General features: G+C 63.7%; 1 protein-coding gene across 1 annotated transcript in view; it reads left to right on the top strand.

Annotated features, from left to right (window-relative positions):
- The first annotated feature begins 1,099 nt into the window (after window positions 1-1,099).
- Window positions 1,100-18,324, top strand: part of FIBCD1 (fibrinogen C domain containing 1) — a 28,571-nt gene continuing 11,346 nt past the window's right edge. The window contains exons 1-5 of the mRNA XM_069472171.1: window positions 1,100-1,171; window positions 9,242-9,265; window positions 9,801-10,280; window positions 13,968-14,127; window positions 14,554-14,690. Coding sequence (XP_069328272.1) covers window positions 1,100-1,171; window positions 9,242-9,265; window positions 9,801-10,280; window positions 13,968-14,127; window positions 14,554-14,690 — 873 coding nt within the window. The remainder of the gene's footprint in view (window positions 1,172-9,241; window positions 9,266-9,800; window positions 10,281-13,967; window positions 14,128-14,553; window positions 14,691-18,324) is intronic.

Below are 18,324 nucleotides of genomic sequence, written 5' to 3'. Positions count from 1 at the left end.
AAATCCCTCCTCTGGCGGCGGAGGAGGCGGCGGAGGCTGAGACAGCGCCGGGCGCGCCTGGGGAGCGCGGGCGATCGGCCGGGAGCGCGGGCAGAGCGCGGAGCGGCTCGTCCACGCGACCGCGGCGCCGGCGGCTGTCGCGGCGGCGGGGACCCCATTCTGACCGCGGGCCGCCTGAGCAGGGAGGCGTCGGGGCGGCTCTCTGCCCGCGAGCGCCAGGCACGTGTCTGCGCACCAGGGCCGGGGAGCCCCCAGGACCAGGCTAGCAGGTCGGGGTCCAGAGCGGGGAGGTCCCCGGGGGCTGGAGATTCCCGGGCTGGGCGCTCTGGTCAGAGATCTCGGAGACCGCAGGGCGCATCCCCGCCGGCCCCCACCCCTGCCCGGCCTGGGTCCGGGGGCGAGCCCAGTGCCCCGAGCCGGGAGGGAGCCAGGAGGAAAGCGGCGCCGCTCCCCAGAGACGCCCGACGGCCCGGTGGGGGCGCCCACGGTGCCCGCCCGGCGCCGCGCCCCCCGCGCACGGTGAGTTGGTGTGAGTCGCGTCGGGGAGGAAGTTTGTGCAGAGGCGCCGCCGGGGGCTCCCAGCCCCTCCGGGTGCGGGCGGCAGTTTGCTGCCCTCCGGCCGGCCCCGTGGTGTTGGGCCGGGTCTGCCTCCTTTAGCTTGGCCTTTCTGGAGGTGCGTTAGCTATGGAAGTCCGCGGGCGTGTGCGCGCGTGTGTGTGTGTGTGCGTGTGTGTCGGGGGAGGCCGAGGGGAGCAATAAAAGGCAAAGAGAGTCCCAGGGAAAAAAGACGCGGAGATTGTGGAGGGAGGAGGGAGAAGGGAGGAGGGAGAGGAGCGCGCGGGGAGCGCGAGGAGCGCGGGAGCGGGAGCGGGGCGGCGCGCGGCGGGCGGCGGGCAGGCGGCTCTCGCGCTCCCGCTCCTGCCCTCACCGCTCTCGCCCGCACACGCCCGCACACCCCGGCGCGCACACACCCGCACACGCCCGCCCGCTCGCACCGAGGCGGGGACCGGCGGGCAAAGCGCGCCCCGCGCCCACCTCGCCGCCTTTGCGCTCCGCAGCGGCGCGCCTCTCCCGGCGCCCCCGCCGGTCCTGCCGGAAGATGGTCAACGACCGGTGGAAGACCATGGGCGGCGCTTCCCAACTTGAGGACCGGCCGCGCGACAAGCCGCAGGTACGCGCGGGCGCGGGGACTGGGGGCTCGGGCGGCGGCGAGGCGGTGGCCTCTCGGCCGGGCAGGGTGGGCACCCAGTGCGGGGCTGGAGTTTGGAGCGCACCGGAGGCCTGGGGCGGGGCGGGCACCCTCCTCTCCTCCTGCCCTAGCTCGGCCCGAACTCGGGGCTCGATGGGGGCGGCACCCCTGCAGGAGCCTCACGCGCCGCCGGCAGAGACCCCGGTGCGCGCGTGTGCAGAGGGAGTCGGGGACCTGTAGTTCGCTGTGTGACCACAGACAGATCACTCCCCTTGCTGGGTCTCCATTTCCTCACCTGTACAAATGGGCATCCCAACCACTTACAAAGTCCCGAATCTGGGCGCCACCCTGTGCCAGGCACTTGGCACATTGACTTGAGCTTTGGGACCAGGACCTGACCCCCTGGGTCTCCTCTGCATCCTCCTCCTGTAGCCAGGGCCCTGCATTCAGTAGGGGATCAATAAATACTCATCTCATGTCAGAACGCTGGGTATTGGGATTCTCTGACTTTAAGACAAGGGGAGCAACGCTCCGAGAGGGCCGGCTCCTGCCTGAGGCCAAGGGGCTCTAGGGAACTTGAACCCCAGTCTGTGTGCTCCACAGGCTGGCTCATTCCTCCCTTCCTCCCCTCTCCAGGGCCAGTGGAGGTGGGGCTGGGAGGGTGCCCAGGGCTGTGCTCTGGAAGGGGCTGAGGACAGAGCCCGGCTGGCCAGCGAGGGGCTGGAGTCGGAAGCTGAGGCGCAGGGGCTGCCCCAGGGCTGCCCTGGGCTGGGCTGCCAAGGGACTGGGGCAGGCAGGCTGGAGCGGAGGCCCGCTCACCAAGGAGAGGAAATAATGGGGCTGCCCGTTTTAAATTTTAAATTTCTCCCAGACAGATGTCATTAGGGAAGGAACAGTTTGAGTTTGCAGCTGCAGGAGCGGGTGGCAGGGGCGGGCCTGGGCGGCCCCTCACTCTCAGGAGCTGCAACCTGCTCATTCTTGCTGGAGTGACATTGGCATGGCGCGGGGGCCCAGCCCTCTGCAGTTTGCAAAGCCCTTCCCATTCACCTCACAACCTTACTTCCTGAAGCAAGTCAGGGCTGCTCATTCCAATGTCACAGACCAGGGATCAGAGAGGTTCAGGAACGTGCCTGTGTCACACAGCATGTTAACAGCAGAGGGAGGATGCAAAGCCCAGTCTAGTCCCACTCCTCTTCCATTGCCTTCCAGGGGTGACCTGTCCCCCTTTTAGGTCAGGTCTTCACCCAGGCCGTCCCCAGATAAGTCCTTTCCCGACGAGATCTGGCTTTCTCCCCTGTGGCAGGAATAGTCTTAACTTCTAGACTTGTCCTCCAAGGCCTGCCCAGCCTGCCCCATTGTGCCTTCCCATTGGCCCCTTACAGGTAGTGACTGCTTGTCGTCTGCCACCCCTGGGCCCACACCAGGCTGCCCATTTCCAGGTCTTTGCTGTCCATCTTGTTGGCTTCCCCAGGCTCCCCAATGCACACGCACGCACACGCACACGCACACACGCACACACCCTCTGTGTACTCCAAAACCCAGCTCAAGTGCTGCCACCTGCTCCGAAAGCCTTCCCTGATGCCTAGTGGCTGTGTCTCTAAATGCTAGCAGTATTCAGCCTATACCACTCAGCTGCCCTTACCTCACTGCCTTGTCCCTAGTCCTGAGTCCTCCTCCACCAGGAGATCCCTTGGGACGCCCACTCCTTCTGGACCCCAACTCTGGGTCTCTCCTGGGCCTGGGCTCCATCCCTTCCAAGCTGCTCCCAGTTGGGAGCTGAGGAGTGTTTGATGAATTGAACTGCAGGAAGCTTCGGCCAGGAGGGGCCTCAGGAGAGGAGCCAGCAAGCGCAGCTCTGTCTCAAGGGGAGGTGGCTTCTGGGGAATCTGTTTGAAATGTGGCTTCAAGGCCTCCCAGGCCCGGCCCAGCCTCCCTTGCTGCTCCCTGGGGCCAGAGCCCGGCTGTCTGCCCCTTGGCACCGGAGGCAGCTGAGGGCCGTGGCTTTAGGGGCCTGGGCCAATAGCGAACACCTGCCTCCCCTCCCTCCCCCTTTGGTGACCCAGCATGCAGACAGGTGGTCCCCTGCGCCAGCTCCAGGCGGGTTTGAAGCTTCAGACAAGAGGCAAGGCCTTTCCTGTGCCTGCTGTCAGAGACAGCGAGCCTCGCCTGGCCTGGTTCCCTGGGGCGGCCTTCTCTCCTCCCTTGCTTCTCGGTTCAGCTTGCCCATGGGCGTGCTGTGCTGTGTGACTCTGGGGGAGTTACTCCTCCTCTCTGGGCCTGGGTTTTACCATCTGTAAAATAGGAACAGCAATCCCTGCTTCCTCCTAACTTCACAGGGCTGTGATGAGGGTCAAGTGAGATACTGGTGTGTTTTGCAAACTGTAAAGCACGTGCACCCATGAGAAGGATGGCTCTCAAAGCGGCCTTGTCCCTTTCACGGGCTGCCAGTGTCCTGATGTCCCCAGGGAAAGCCGTCCGAACATCCAGCTCCCACCACAGGGGCCTGGCTGAGGTTCTTTAATGGGGCACTTCCGCCAGAACAATGACAGTGCCACCCTCCCAGACCAGCTGGGCTGGTGCCCACATGGCTCATTTCGTAGTCGCGACCACCCTAGGAGGCTGGCGGCAGGGATGATTAACCCATCTGACAGATGAGAAAACTGAGGCCAAGTGAGCTGGAGCTGGGACCAAACCTGAGTTTGGGCAGCAGATGGGGGCCACTGCAGGAGACGAAGGGGAGAGGGGCTGGCTGTCCCTTCGTGGTTCAGCTCGCTCAGCCGGGACAGGGCTCCAATCTGGGCCGTGTGGCTCCCGCAGCACCACTGTCAATGAAGGCCTGCGTCCACGTGTTGCCGTTTCTGGGGACGCCCTTGGTCCCGCTCTCTCCAGCCCTATCCAGCCTCAGCTCGTTTGCAGGGTAACCCTGGACGAGTTGCAGACTTGGACTCCTTAGAGCATCCCTGCCCCCCACGGAGAGGGAAGGGGGCTCTCGCGCCCTTGGGGCAGGGCGGCATGACACGTGCCAGGAGATGAAAGGATCTAGATGTAGATGTGATTCTGCTAGTCCTGGCGTGCGGGGGCAGGAAGTCACCCTGTACCCATCTCTGGTTGTGGGGGGCCTTATTCTTGAGCAGTCTGCAAGCCACCCTACGGGGAGGTCAACCTCCACCCAACCCAGGCAGTATCTCTTGATGCTTTCAAAATGTCTAAAAACATTCCAGAAAGAAAAAAAAAGGAAAGAACTTTGAGCAGTTCTTCCTGATGTCTAACCTAAATCCCTGCTGCATTAAATTTACTCAGTGACATGGAGTCCCTACTTCATGCTAGAGATGCAGCCTGGTGGGTACGGTCTGTGCCTCACGGCGCTTAGAGTCTCACGGGGGAGCGAACTCACAAGTCAGGCACGATCGCAAAGCACCTCTTTCTTCTCGTTCCCTGGGGTCGGGGTTGAGGTTCCTGTGCTGGGCTTGGGCTTCCCGAGCCCCTTCTGCGAGGAGCTCTCTGTCTAGCCCAGTGGTGTGGCTGTGACCTGGGAGGCCGGGGCCAGCAGTCCAGAGCGGCTCAGGACGGGGACGGCTCCGGGAGGAGGTGATGTGGAAGCTGAGAGTCAGTGCAGGTGGCAGGGTGCCTGGGGAGGGGACAGCATGTGCCAAGTGTGTGCTCCTGGCACTGGGCGGGTCTAAGTGGGACAGCGTCCTGGTCTGCTTGGCTGCCGTGTGCGGCTGTGTGAGCAGGGCTGGGAGCCCAGGGCGAGGTGACCACAGGGACTAGAGGCAGATGCTGGGCCCTTGACCAGGGCAGGGGCTGCGGATGGGGACAGAGGGAAGGGGGTTAGAGGTGGAGTGGCCAGAGCGGGTGGCTGGCTGCATGTGGGGGTTAGGGCGGGGAGCCAGGCAGGCACCAGCCTTGTAGGGGGCAGCTGGGGGGGGCTGGTGTCACACCCAGGGTGGGACACTCAGGAGGGCCTGGTTTGGGGCTCAGCGGGCCCGAGGCCTGGGCGGGCCATCTGGGAGGCCAGGAGCTGTGGTGGGGGAGGGTGGGCAAGACCCTCACAGGAAACGTCTGGAGATGCCACCATGCACCAGAGCTGAGCACTCCCGGGGCAGTGAGAGAGCTCGGGGAGCTTGGAGGCTCCAGGAGGGCAGAGGCTGGCAGCTCCCCAGCCCCCTTGTCCTCAGGGACCCCTTTAGCTCCTCCTCCCCGGGCCCTCCCAGTGGCCTGAGGTCTGGGTCCGTTGAAGAGGCCGCCGCAGGACAGGGGCTCTTGCTCAGATCTTGTAGAACAAGCCTGCAGACCCTCTTCCTAAGTCTTTGGGACCCCAGAATTGTGAGCAGAACCGCCAGCCCCTCACGCCCAGGAGACCTCCAAGACCCTCCCTCTGCCAGGGCCAGGGGCTCGGGGCTTGGCCCAGGCGGGAGCCAGCCAGGTGCAGACGGGGGCCCTGGGGAGATACAAGGAGAAACTCCCTGGGGGTCTGGGCTGGGCAGGGCCTGGGCTCCCCCTCCACAGAGCCTGTCAGCCCCCCACCCTCAGTGCTCTGAGACAGCCCCTGCCGGGCCCAGAGCGCACGACACCCAGAGCGCACGACACCCACCCTTGGTTTTCCCGATGCAAAGCCCCATGACGGGTTTTTGTCGTGGTGAACAGCTGCCCTGCCTTGGTCCGGGGTGCTCCCTGGAGATAGGGCAGGGGACGGGGAGGTTCACATCTGGATCTGACCTCGCCTGGCCTCCCCCTGGAGGGAGACTTTCTTCTTCCTGCTTTCATCCGGGAAGCGCAGTCTCAGGGTACCCAGGGGACCACTGCCAGCCAGCTCCCTTAGAACACGGGAGGAAGGGCGCCTGCCGCTGGGCGGGACGGCTCAGCCGAGCACCTTGGCATTGAATCCCTCCCCGCTGAGCCCCCCTTCCCCCTCCAGACCTTCTGAGGCTGGGGCCCCAGGGGAGGAGCCTGGACAGAGGCCACCCCACAACTGAGGCACCTCTAGGGGCTTCTTGCCTCACTCCTTGCACGAGCCCACCTTGTCCTCCCCTTGGCCAGGGCTCGCTAGGCAGCCACTGAGCCTGGGCTGGCGTTGGGGGTGGTCAGGTCATGCGGGGAAGGAAGCCGCATCCCTCCAGCTGGAAGCCCACACAGGTGGTTGGTGGCAGAAGTGGGCCTCGAACCCCGGCCTCCCGGCTCAGGCTCTGAGCTCTAGTGCCTCCTGCCTGGGACGCCTTGCTCCCGGGAGCTGGGGGCTGTGTGGGCATCCTCCCTCCCGCAGCCCCGGGTGCGCCGCCCTCTGGTTGATGAGCTCAGCCCCGAGGCACACCCTCCGCTGCTGCCCAAAGCCCCCCTCGTGATCCGGGCAGATTTCTTTGCGAGGCACGTAAACGACAGCCTATAAAAGCGAGCAGTCCTTCATCTTTAAGGTGATCTCTGAAGACTAATTCTCCTCTGCCGAGTGCCGTTTCATTCGCAAGCTCTGCTGTCCCCCTGCCTTTGGGGGACCCCCTGCAGCTTCCCTGCACCCCTCCCCTCTGTACCCTCTGCCTTCCCACCAGGGAGGGGCTCGGGTGGAAGGAGGGTGCCCCACAGGGCTGGGATGCCAGGGACGCAGGGGGGACGCTGGCCTCTCTGCCAAGCCGCCCGGGCCTCGCCAGCTGGGGGACCTTAGCGTGCATGGTCTGACGCCGCGGCTCTGGGCTGCTCGGGGCAAGGTGCCTCCTGATGGGCTGCAGGAGCGGCATGACAGGGACTTTCTTGCTGACACAGGGCTTTGTCTGTCAAGCCCCAGCCATCCTGTAGGCAGAGGAAAGAAATTGTAGGCCGGCTCGGCAGGCAGGGCTGGTGTAGATGCGGTTCCGGGGCCCCCGGCCCTGGGTCCGGATGCTGCTTTTGTGGGCTCGGGTCTTCCGCTCTCTGACCGCAGTTTTCCCATCTGCACGATGAACTCAACTGTAGCATCAACCACACGGGCTTATTTGGAGATTGCGGTGGTGGATCGTGGTAGGTGCCTGAGGAATGGTGGCGATATGCCGCGCCCACCTGTTCGAGCTGCTGGCCTGCTGGTGGCCGGGCCTTGGCGTGGCCTGGAGGTCACCTTCATTCCAAGCCACGAAGTCAAGGGTGGCCAAAGAGTCCGAGGCCGCCCTGCCTTGGGCTCCAGGGCTTAGCTGGGAGGTCAGGGGCCTCTGCCCTGCCAGGCTTGGTCGGTCCCAGGAACGCCTTCACCTCTCCCAGTGCCACCTCCTCCTTCCGTCTCCACCCCCAGCATCCATCCGTCCGTCCAGCAACCAGCTGCCAGGGCTGCTCCGTGCGGGCGGCGAGCAGGTCCCTGCCCGGGGAAGGGCTCACGGTCCCGGGCAAGTTTGCTGGGCCCCTGAGTCCCCAGAAATTGAGTCTGCAGCTTGCATGAGATTCCCAAAGGTATCAGGGCCCCAGACAAAGTTCACAATGACAGTCCCTGGAACATGAGCTCCCCCAGGCAGGGCTGGCCCACAGCCTGGCTCCTGGGGAGATTCAGTGAAGAGATGTTTAAATGATTGAGTGAATGAGTGAATGAATGAAGTCAAAGGTGATGACGGTCTTGATAAGCACCCTCCTGAGGGAGCAGGGGAAGAGACCCTCCAAGTTGTGGGGGGGGTGATGAAACAGTCAAGAAGGGCTTCCTGGAGGAGGTGACAGCCAGCTGAGTCCTGGAGGAAGAGAATAAGGCCGTGGGAGGGGAGCAGGGAGGTGGATGCTCCCAGCTGAGGGTTTGGTCTCTGCACAGCTGAGGGAGGGGAGGATCTGGCGGAGTCTGGAATGTGTGTGTCCCCCAGGGCGCCTGGGCAGGCATGGAGCAGAGCACTGAGTTCTGGCAGAATCATGATGACAGGAACAGGCCAAGGAACTCTCTCCTTCATCTCGACACCAAAACAGATCCCTTCCCGGGGTCTGCTTTCCACCCACACTTCACCCCCACCCCGCCTCCTGGGGTGCCAAGTAGGATATTCAGGACTGACTTGTAGAATCTGAATTTGCGCGACTGTTTGCGTTTTCTCAGTGGTGAGATGCAAAGATGGGAGAGGCATCCCCGTTTTGTGTATCACTGAGCAAGCGAGGTGTCGATTCCGAGTGTAAGATACCTTCCAATGTCAGGGTCATTTAACACGTGAGAAAAAGACAAGGTGTGGCCGGCAGCGATGACGCACAGAAAAACACTTTGGGTGGAAAGAACGTCACCTCCAGATGCTCTGTGCACGCCGACCATGGGATGACAGAAGCCGCTGATGTTCACTGCGTGAGCACAATGCGCCAGGCACGAACCCAGGTGCCTTAACACACTACTTCATTTAAAGATGCATCTCAAATTCAGAAGGTTGAAAATGTGGGGAAACGTGGGTCTTAGAGTTGAGGAAATTCAGTCGTCGGCCGGGCCTGGCCCCGGGAGAAAGGCAGTCAGCTCGGGACCAGTCTACACTCTGCTTCTGATCTGCAGTGTGACTCTCGCCAAGCCCCTGGCCCTCTCTGGGCCTCAGTTTCCCCATGTAGAAGATGCTCAGGCTATGAGTGATCCTGTCCAGTGAGTCTGGGCCCCCAGAGCGTCAGCCTCCACGTCATGGTGCCCCTTAGTCACAAGCTGCGCTGCGGCTCCCACTCCCTTTGTCGTGAGGTGCCCCCACGCCCCCCAGGCCCGGACACAGTCTCTATCGCGCCTGCCTGGTGTTGAGCTATCGCCTGTTGCCCCAGCCCTGGCCGCCTTAGAGGGCAGCAGCTCCGTCTCCCGCTGTTTGGCGTCTGTCCCGTCAGGGGCTGCTCTGTGAAGAGACAGGAGGCGCGAGGATGGGGGAGGGGGTGTTCAGAGCCACCGTGTGGCCTGGGGACTAGAGACCAGCACGAGCAGAGCATGGGGCATGGGCGCTCCACATGGAGGGGACCTTCAGTGACTGGCGCCCACCAGCTCGGGGCACTCGCTCCCCTGACAGCACGATCATTTTAGCATCGTAGCTGTCACCGGCACGGCTTTCTCCTCCTGAGTCTGCGGCAGTTACCCACCTGTAGGGACAGGGGTGTCAGCCCATTTTACAGGTGAGGAAACTGAGGCCTAGAGGGGTGCGGGCCCTCACCCAGGGCCACACAGTGGGGGTGGCAGCGCAGGGACCTGAACCCATCTGGCCACCGAGTGGGGGTCTCCACCTCCAGCCCTCACAGGACAGGGAGGGCCCCGCAGGTGACGGGGCTGCTCTGTGCAGGCCATGAGGGCAGGGCAGGGGCAGTGGAGGAAAGGCACAGTGCTCACCTTCTGTCTCCCTGGCTCCCTGCCTCGGTTTCCCTTTTCCGTCGTTTCCATCTCTGTCTCCTGCATCTCTGTGCCCTCCTCTGGGCCTCTGTCTCTCTCCTTCTTCCTCCTGGAATCTCTCGCTGTCTCTCTCGCTGTATCTCTGTGTGTCCCGTCTCTCTGTCTGCCCTCTGTGACTGTCTCTCGTGTCCGTCTCTGTGTGACGCCCTCCCCCGGTCCCCAAGAAGGGGTCCCCGAGCCTTGTCCAGTCCCCGCCAAATCCTCACTGGGCCAAGCCGGAGGCCCAGGTCTAATGCTCGCCCTTCTCTCTCCTGTTTCTGCGTCCGTGTGTCCTGGGCTGGCCCACAGCGGCCGAGCTGTGGCTACGTGCTGTGTACCGTGCTGCTGTCCCTGGCTGTGCTGCTCGCCGTGGCTGTCACCGGCGCTGTGCTCTTCCTGAACCACACCCATGCACCGGGCACAGCACCCCCGCCGGTCGTCAGCACCGGGCCAGCTGGTGCCAACAGCGCCCTGGTCACCGTGGAGAGGGCTGACAGCTCGCGCCTCAGCATCCTCATCGACCCGCGCTGCCCGGACCTCGCCGACGGCTTCGCCCGCCTGGAGGGTGCCCAGGCTTCCGTGCTGCAGGCGCTGGCCGCGCACCAGGCCCAGGCGCGGCTGCCGGGCGAGCAGGAGCAGGAGCTGCTGGACACGCTGGCCGACCAGCTGCCCCAGCTGCTGGCCCGGGCCTCGGAGTTGCAGACGGAGTGCGTGGGGCTGCGGAAGGGGCACAGCACGCTGGGCCAGGGGCTGAGCACCCTGCAGAGTGAGCAGGGACGCCTCCTCCAGGTAGGGGCTCTTGCTGGAGTTGTGGGGCTGCTGCCACTACGTGCCAGCCCGGTGCTGGCACCTGATGTCCACGGCCTCACTCGACCCCCGGGTACCCGGACCAGAGCCTATTGCTATTCCCATCTGCATACGAGCCCACGAGGCTCAGAGAGGTGGAGTCGCTCACCCAAGGCCACACAGCTACGGGGAGCCAGGATTCAAACCCAGCTTCTCCCCTGGGTCGGGTCCAATCCAGGGCTTGAGGGGTGTCCCCAGGCACTCCAAGATGCAGGTGAGGTAGGACATTGCGACTTGCCCAGGGTCACGTGGTCAGTGCTCTAGGCCAGAGGGAGCTGCACCCCTCCGCGGTCCCCCTCCCAGTTCACTGCCATGTGATGCCCACAGCTCCCCAGGGATGGAGAGGCCCGCCCAGGCAGCCAGCCACACCCTTAGCCTGTCCCAAGCCACTGCCACCCTCCCCCCGACCCCTAGCCACGCCAGGCTCCCGCCAGCGCCAGGTGGGTCTGGGCGAAGTGTTTCCAACCCTGACCGAGACCGTGCCTGAAGCACCAGCATGACGCTTCCCCGTCACAGGGTCAAGGACCCAGGGTCATCTCTGCCTCCACCGTTTTCCAGAACAGAAAACCGAGGCCCAGAAAGGGGTGGTGATTTGTCCTGGGTGCTGCGGCCAGGTCAGGCCTGGAATCCAGCCCCCCGGTCCCCTGCCCAGCCTCCAGCCTGTGCCCCACGCCCCTGTGACTCAGATCCTCAGGGGCTGGAGCCAAGCCCCTTCCGCCCACCCCCGTCCAGACACGGGTTACCAGGCGTGTGGCCACCCGGCAGCTCGTGAGCAGTGGGCCTTTTCCCTCCCTCTGAAGCTGCAGCTGTGGCAGTCTCAGTCCTCCTCACCCTGTCCGGGTGACTGACGGGAGGGTGGCTTCCTTCTCCCGGGCGTGTCGAGCCCTCTCCCTGCCACTTCTCAGGCCTCCCCAGCAGGCTGGGGGAGCTCCTGACCTTCGGGTGACCCAGGCCCCACCTCGCTCTCCAAATCGCTTGGCCCCTGCTCTGTACTGGCGGCTCCCAAAGGCTCAGCACGTAGGAGGTGGGGCCTTGGGGTCCTGCCACCCACTCGGACCTGCGAGGCCCGGAGCTGCTCCTGCAGGACTGATAGCTGGGGCCCGGGAGGGGTGGCTCACCGGACATACTTCTCAAAAAATGCTTGATTTGACTCATGTCCCGCAGACTGGGGTGATTCCAGAGACCGTGTGTCTTATGTCTCAGTCAGAGGTGGCTGGCGTGGCCCCACCTCCTCTCCAAGTCCCCCAGCCCCTCGGACCCTCAGCACAGGCCCGGGTTTCTCAAAGCCATGCCCGTGGGCACCTGGGTGGGAATCGCCAGAGATGCTTATTAAAATTCAGGTTCCTGGGCCTCACCCCAGCCCCCAGGCCCCAGTGGGGGCGTGGGGGAACCTGCAGCTCAGCAAGCACCCCTGTGATTCTGTGCACTGTCACCTGCGGCTGCTGGCGAGGCCTGAGCCGAGCAGTTCTGCCCTGAGGGTTTGAGTCGGCAGAGCCGGGATCCAGCCCGGGCCCCACCCATGCCAGCCGTGGGACCTTGGGCAGCTCCTCTCTGCGCTAGGGCTGCTCACCTGGGACGTGGGGACTCCGCGGTCCATGCCCAGGGGATTTAGGGGCGGTCGCTGTCTGGCAGGGGGAGACGCCCACCGTCTACACATCAGCATCTCCTAAGTGTTACAGTAGAAACTGTGAGCTGGAATTTCAACCTGGGGGAGCCGCCACCGAAAATCCCTTTCCCAGGAGGAACGGCAGGCCCCGCCGTGTGCCGGGCTCTGGGCGGGTAAGCGCCCTGCCAGCCGGAGAGGGTGCCTTGGTTACCCTAGGAGGCAGGTGCCTTTGCCACCCCGCTCTCCGGAGGGGCAGACTGAGGCGCAGAGTGGCAGAGCGCCCTGCCGAGGCTTGGCCACACCACTAAGAAGTGCCAGAAACAGCAACTATGATGTCACTGCCTTCAAAGCTGCCAAGTCCTCCCCTGACGCATCTGTGCGGCTCAGCGAGCAGGGACTGACTCCCCCATTAACTCGGGGCATGTTTATATGTACATTTGCAACTTGAATCATCTGCGGGTTTCAGCTGAGGTCTTCCGTGCCTGTTAGCAAGAGGGAGGGGGCTGCGCCTGGGTTTCTCAATTATGTCATGGACTGGGAAAGATGGGCCGTACCCGTGTGACTTAACCAAGTGACCTTTGCCGCCCCCACCCCCTGTCCCTCCCGAGGGCTGCCTGTGGCCCCCCGAGGGACACCACAGTGAGGCCCAGACCCTCGGCCTGCCTGGCCGCAGCCCTGCCTGAATCACCTGCTCAGCAGAGGGGAAACTGACAGGGAAACTAAGAGCCTGGCAGGGCCCCTGCCCAGAGCAGCCGGGAATCACATTTTGTAAACTGCCGGCACCGTGTATTTCTATTTTCCTTCCACGCGTGGGCTATTACCTGGCAAGTGACAGGTTCGTGTGCGAAGACCTGGCCGGCTCCCTGCCCCCTTGCCGGCCAGCTGCAGTCTGTCTGTGACCCCTCCCGCCACGTGGTCCTGCAGCCTCCTGAAGGCGGCCTGGGCTGTGATCGAGGGACGGGTGAGAGTCATAAAAATAGATGCCACCATCTGAGCTCCCAAACACAGGCTGTCCTGAAGCCCCAGCCCTGAAAAACAGGTCTCGTCACCTGTCTGTGGAGGAAGCTGAGCCGTGGCGAGGCCTGTCACTATCGCAAGGTTGCGCACACAGTGAGTGGTGGGGAGGGGAGTCAGGACACCAGACCACGGCCCACCCGCCCCGCCCCGGTCTCACTGCAGCCCTGGGCCAGCCAGTCAGCCAGCCCTGGGGTGTGGCCTGAGTCCTGGTCCCCATGCTGTCATTTGCTCTCAGGGGCCTCTCCTTCTGGGCCTCAGTTTCTCCATCTGTAACAAAAAGATGACAACTTCACCTCCTGCTTTGCAGCACTGTGGGGGGCCTGGTGAGGCCGTGGATATCAGAAAGCCACAGAGACTCAAGGCGAGGTTCGCAGTGGGGGATGAGGGGTGGGATGGGGGTATCCTTGCTCCTGTGTCCCCCCAAGCCCCAGGGCACCCCCTTGTCAGGCGCAGATCAGTGAGCCCCGCCTGGGCACCATCACCTGGGGGTGGGAAGAGGCAGCTGTGGGCACGGTAGTAGCCTGGGAGGTGCTGCACGGGCTCAGTGAGCTGAGTTCCCCGCTGGGCCCAACACTGTGCCGGGGCTTTCCGGGTGGCTTCTCTGGTCCCCAGCAGTTTGGGCATCACGGTGATGTGGGAAGGGGAGGCGCAGTGCGGGCACTCGCCCTCGGTCCTGCAACTGGCACGTGGACGAGCTGGGTTGAAGCCAGTTCTGCTGGCGCCAGGGCTGCCTCTGCCTGGACTGCACCCCCCAAGTTCACCCTGCCCCGGGCCGAACACCCAGAGGTGGCCAGAGAACAGAGCCTGGGAAGGCAGGTGCCTCTGGAGCCACCCCCGGCCCTGCAGCTGCACCCGGCTCTCTGAGCCCTGGAGGTCCCACAGCACAGGCTCCACCTGGGACGGGGACCCAGGGCCAGAGCAGGGTGAGAGCTGCCATCGAGCCGGAGCCCAGCTTGGGGAAGGCCCGCCAGGGCCCTTGCCCCTCGGCTCACCCCTGTGTTCCGCAGCTTCTGTCTGAGAGCCAAGGCCACATGGCTCACCTGGTGAACTCCGTCAGCGACGTCCTGGACGCCCTGCAGAGGGACCGGGGGCTGGGCCGGCCCCGCGTCAAGGCTGACCTCCAGAGGGCACCTGCCCGGGGAGCCCGGCCCCGGGGCTGTGCCATCGGTGAGTGGGGCCCGGGCTGGGAGCGGGATAAGCTTGGGAGAGGGTCGCCGCGCAGGGCCCAGTGCTGCTTCACACACCCGGCCTCGTCCCTCCATCCTCCCGACCCACCGCAGCTGCAGCGGGAAGGAGTCGCGGCTGCTGTTAGGCGAGGCTTCCTTCCCACAGGCCAGCGACACCTTCCTGCACCCTCCGCCCATTTTTCAGATGGGGAAGTGAGGCTCGGAGGGGGGGGGGGCGGGATTCACTCACCCAAACTCACAAACTCACCCGGGGAGGAGCAGAGCCAAGGTCTGACTCTTGAGCCCTGTGGCCACACAGGTGGCATGATGGTGGACAGACCAGTCGGAGGGTCTTGGGACAGGTGGGAGGGGGTCTGCAGGAACACAGGGCTGGCGTGGCCTCACTGATGGGCTTTGCCCGTCTCAGGCTCTCGGCCCCGGGACTGCCTGGACGTCCTCCTGAGTGGACAGCAAGAGGACGGCGTGTACTCAGTCTTCCCCACCCACTACCCCGCCGGCTTCCAGGTCTACTGCGACATGCGCACAGACGGTGGCGGCTGGACGGTGAGTGTCCTGGGCTACGTGGCCGCGCAGGGCAGGCCTGGGGTGACCCAGGACGCCTCCCGCTGTGGCCTGGCCCTGCCCTGGTTCTGCTCGGCCTGACTCCACCCCTACAGAGACCCGACCTGGGGAAGGGGGTTCTGTGAGCAGACCCCAGAGGGGCCCACTCGGAGCAGACGCTGCCCCGGAGCCACCTTGTGTGCCCTGAGCCACCTGAGCCTTGGTTCTCTGGGGAGGGGTGCTGGGCACGCTGGGGTTGGGTCCTAAGATGACACGTGGCACCAGGACCCTGTTGCCAGCGGGAGTTCAAGGGCCGATGTGTCGAGTAATCTAGTATCCGGTGCGTGCACAGAACACAGAGTGCAGCTGCTGGGGGCAGGGACCCCCACGGCCTCCCACCTCCTGGTTCCTGCCTGGTGGGAAAAGGCAGCAGTGAGAAGTCCCTGCTGCCGATCGCAGGCAGCGATGGGACGGCTGCAGGTGCGGGGGTGGGGTTTGAAGACCCCAGGGCCCCTCCAGATCCGCTGCTCTGTTCTGGGGCCTGGGTCTGCTCGCTTCTCTGGAAAGCGCCACCTGGGAAGGGTTTTAGGCTTGTTGGCCCGTGCAGTCTGCTGTCTCCAGCGGGCTCAGTGGCAGCAACTCACCTCTGCCTTTGCAGGGGAACGGCCAGGGAACGGCCACCGAGACAACGAAAAGGCACGGGTGTGGCTTTGCTCCAATTACGCCCTACTTGCAGACTCTGAAATTTGAATTTCATAAAGTGTTCATATATTCTTCCTTAAATATTATTCAAAGGATATTTACATTTTTTTCTTTTGATTTTTAAAAACCACTTAAAACACTCAAACCATTCTTAGCTCACGTGCCGCGTTGAAACAGGCAGCAAGCAGGTTTGCTGACCCCATCCTGGAGTTGGGGATTCCTGACTTTTCTGACAGTGGGACCTGAGCTTGCTGCCCCCTTCCCCAAATTGCTGGGCTTCCGACTCGCTCCTAAGGCTCAGGCTTGGTGCTGGACTTTCAGCAGGGCCACCACTGGCCTATGGGTGATTTTGTGCAAATTTAACAAATGCATGTCCATTCCTTTGTGCATACTGGGGTGCTGGGCTTGGCGAGAACAGATGTGAGCCCTGCCTTGGCCAGGTGCCCCTGAGCAGTGAACAACCTGCACCACTGTCCCTGGAGGTCTGTGTGCCACCCCCAAAGCAGCACAGCCTCCTCCACAGCTTGGCTGTGATTGGGACACACAATGACAATGGAAAGCAGGACGGTAGAACTGGCTCCTTAAGGACTCTCAGCTTCACATTCAATTTCAACTGGACAGACATTTGCTCCTGCTGAACACTGGGTACTGGGGAAGGACAGAGATGGGCAAGCCCCATTCCAGTGCTCCCAGGGAACTTAGAGTCCTTGGGGACTGGGGGGCAGAGCTGGGGGGCTCTGCGAGGGAGCCCCGCTGCCAGACAGGCGGGGGGGGGGCCTGGGGTTGGGCTCCGTCATCCAGTCAGCCCTGGGCGTGGCTCTCAATCCTGCTGTGTGACCTCTGGCAAGTTGCTTAAGTTCTCTGACCCCATTTCCTCAGCCGTGACATGGGGGTAACCACCTTTATGGCTCAGAGCTCTTAACCGCAAGCAACAGAAAGTGGCCGACTGAAGCAGGGATGGAAGGGACCAGGGGGACGCTGGGAGGCCCAAGAAACCCGCTGAGGGCCACTCACTAGGAACAGAGCCTCCAGACCGGACCAGGGCTGCCCCGGTGAGAACCCTGCTGCCCAGGGTTGCTGCGACCGAACGCTGGACGCCCCCCGCCCAGACAGGCGTGGGCCCGGGCGCAGGCTCGCTACTGCTGTGGGAACGGCTCCTTCTGTGCCGCCACTGGGCTCCCAGCTGCTGATTCAGGTCAGCATGTGCCTCTGATCCGGGGGGTCTGGGTCACACACCCACAGTCGTCCCTGCAGGTAGCTGGCATCTTTAGCAGCTATGGCGAGAGTCGTCCACGCCTCCCCCCAGACCTTAGGAGATGAGGAAAGAGAAAAAAGACGCGTGTCCACCGTAGCACTTCACGGGCCGCCCTGGCTTCTATCACCGCAAGCGCGGAGCGTTTCACACGAGACCAGCAGTGGTTTGCTCGCTCTGCATGACAGTGAGCCATGCCCCGTGCAAGGCACTGGCCACCCCACAGTGACCCCACCCCTCACTGAGCCCCAGGAGGGAGTCCACGGTGGCCCAGGAACCTGAAGCCACAGGAGGTGGGAGTCCAGCTGCTCCAGGGTGTCCAGGTAGAAGCTGCCCTGGCCTCTGCCCTGGGACTCGGGGCACGAGGAGAAGCTGGTGGGATCCTCGTCCTTGCCAGGGAGCTCGGCCTTGACTATTCTCAGTGCATCGATGTCCAGGCCGACAAACGTCCTTGGGGGGAGTCTGACATCAGATAAAGCCAGTGACCAGAGACGGGGAGAGGGCGGCTCCGGAGGGGACCGGGAGTGGCGGGAGCGAGGGTGCAGCGCCCCGGTGCTTGGGAAAGGGGTCGGCGCCTGCAGCAGGGGTGGGTGGCGGAACCAGGCAGAGCATCCCGGAGCCCTGCAAAGACAGACATAGCTCGAACCTGCCTTCAGCTCGGAGGAGAGCTTGTAAACGCACCGGACCGGGTCTGGGGGTTAAAAGCTCTTTTGTTTTCCTAACTGCTAACGCCTGAGTTACGGCGCGCGCCTCTGGGAAGCCCTCGGCGCGAACAGCGCGAGGCGCCAGCCAGACCCAGAAATCAGAGTTAAGGGTTCGGACAGACGTATTGAAAGACCCAGACGCTGCCCACTCCAGTGGACCTGAAGCCAGTCTCCCGGGAAGCCAGGCGGGACGTGGGCTGGGACACAGGGGAGTCCCACGGCCTGGCCGAGGGCCGATGACAGCAGGCGCAGGAGGGACAGCACCCCGCGCTGCCCTGGCGCTCAGACACCTGGTCCGGGGGCTCCGAGAGGGAGGCCCGTCTCGCCTGAGAAGTGCTTGCGTGACCAGCGAACATTAATATCCATTTGGGCTTTCATCAAAAGCACTCTTCTCCCGAGTACCTCCAGACATCTGTCAGGATCACCTCCCTGCCACACGGAATCTCTCCGAAACTCAATTTTGGTTTGGGAGGGAGCTGACCGCCGCCTCTCCAGACCCGGACGCCATCCATCCTCGTTAGGCTCCGCGTCCAACCAGCCAGGCCTCAAGCATGAATGCCGGGCAGTCCTCCCGGGGGGCCGGGGCACCCGGAGCTGCTCCCCAGAGAGACCAGGGTGTGCAGGGACGGGGCTCAGCAGCCCTGCCGGTCCGAGGTGCCCTTTACAGTTTATGTGCCCCTGCCACACCTGGCATTGCACCGGGGCCCTTCAAGCCCTGGAGGCCACCGGGCAGCCTCAGAGAGGGCAGAGATTTGCCCAAGGCCACGCAGCCAGTACCCCTCAGGGGAATTAACTGTCACACGGTGGCGCTCACTTATTCAAGTTGTCCACGTGCTGAGCACCAGCACTGGGCCAGGCACAGGACAGTCAGCAGGGACTCAGACAGACCGGCCAGCTCCCGGTCCGGTGGGACAAGTCAGCCGACTGTGTCAGGGCTGGGAGGCCACGGGGGGCCCAGAGGAGAGGCCCCTAACCCAGT

Source organism: Eulemur rufifrons, chromosome 7 (genome assembly GCF_041146395.1).
Source record: "Eulemur rufifrons isolate Redbay chromosome 7, OSU_ERuf_1, whole genome shotgun sequence".
NCBI lineage: Eukaryota > Metazoa > Chordata > Mammalia > Primates > Lemuridae > Eulemur > Eulemur rufifrons.
Note: the sequence above shows the minus strand (reverse complement) of the source record. Positions and strands in the feature narration are given on the sequence as shown.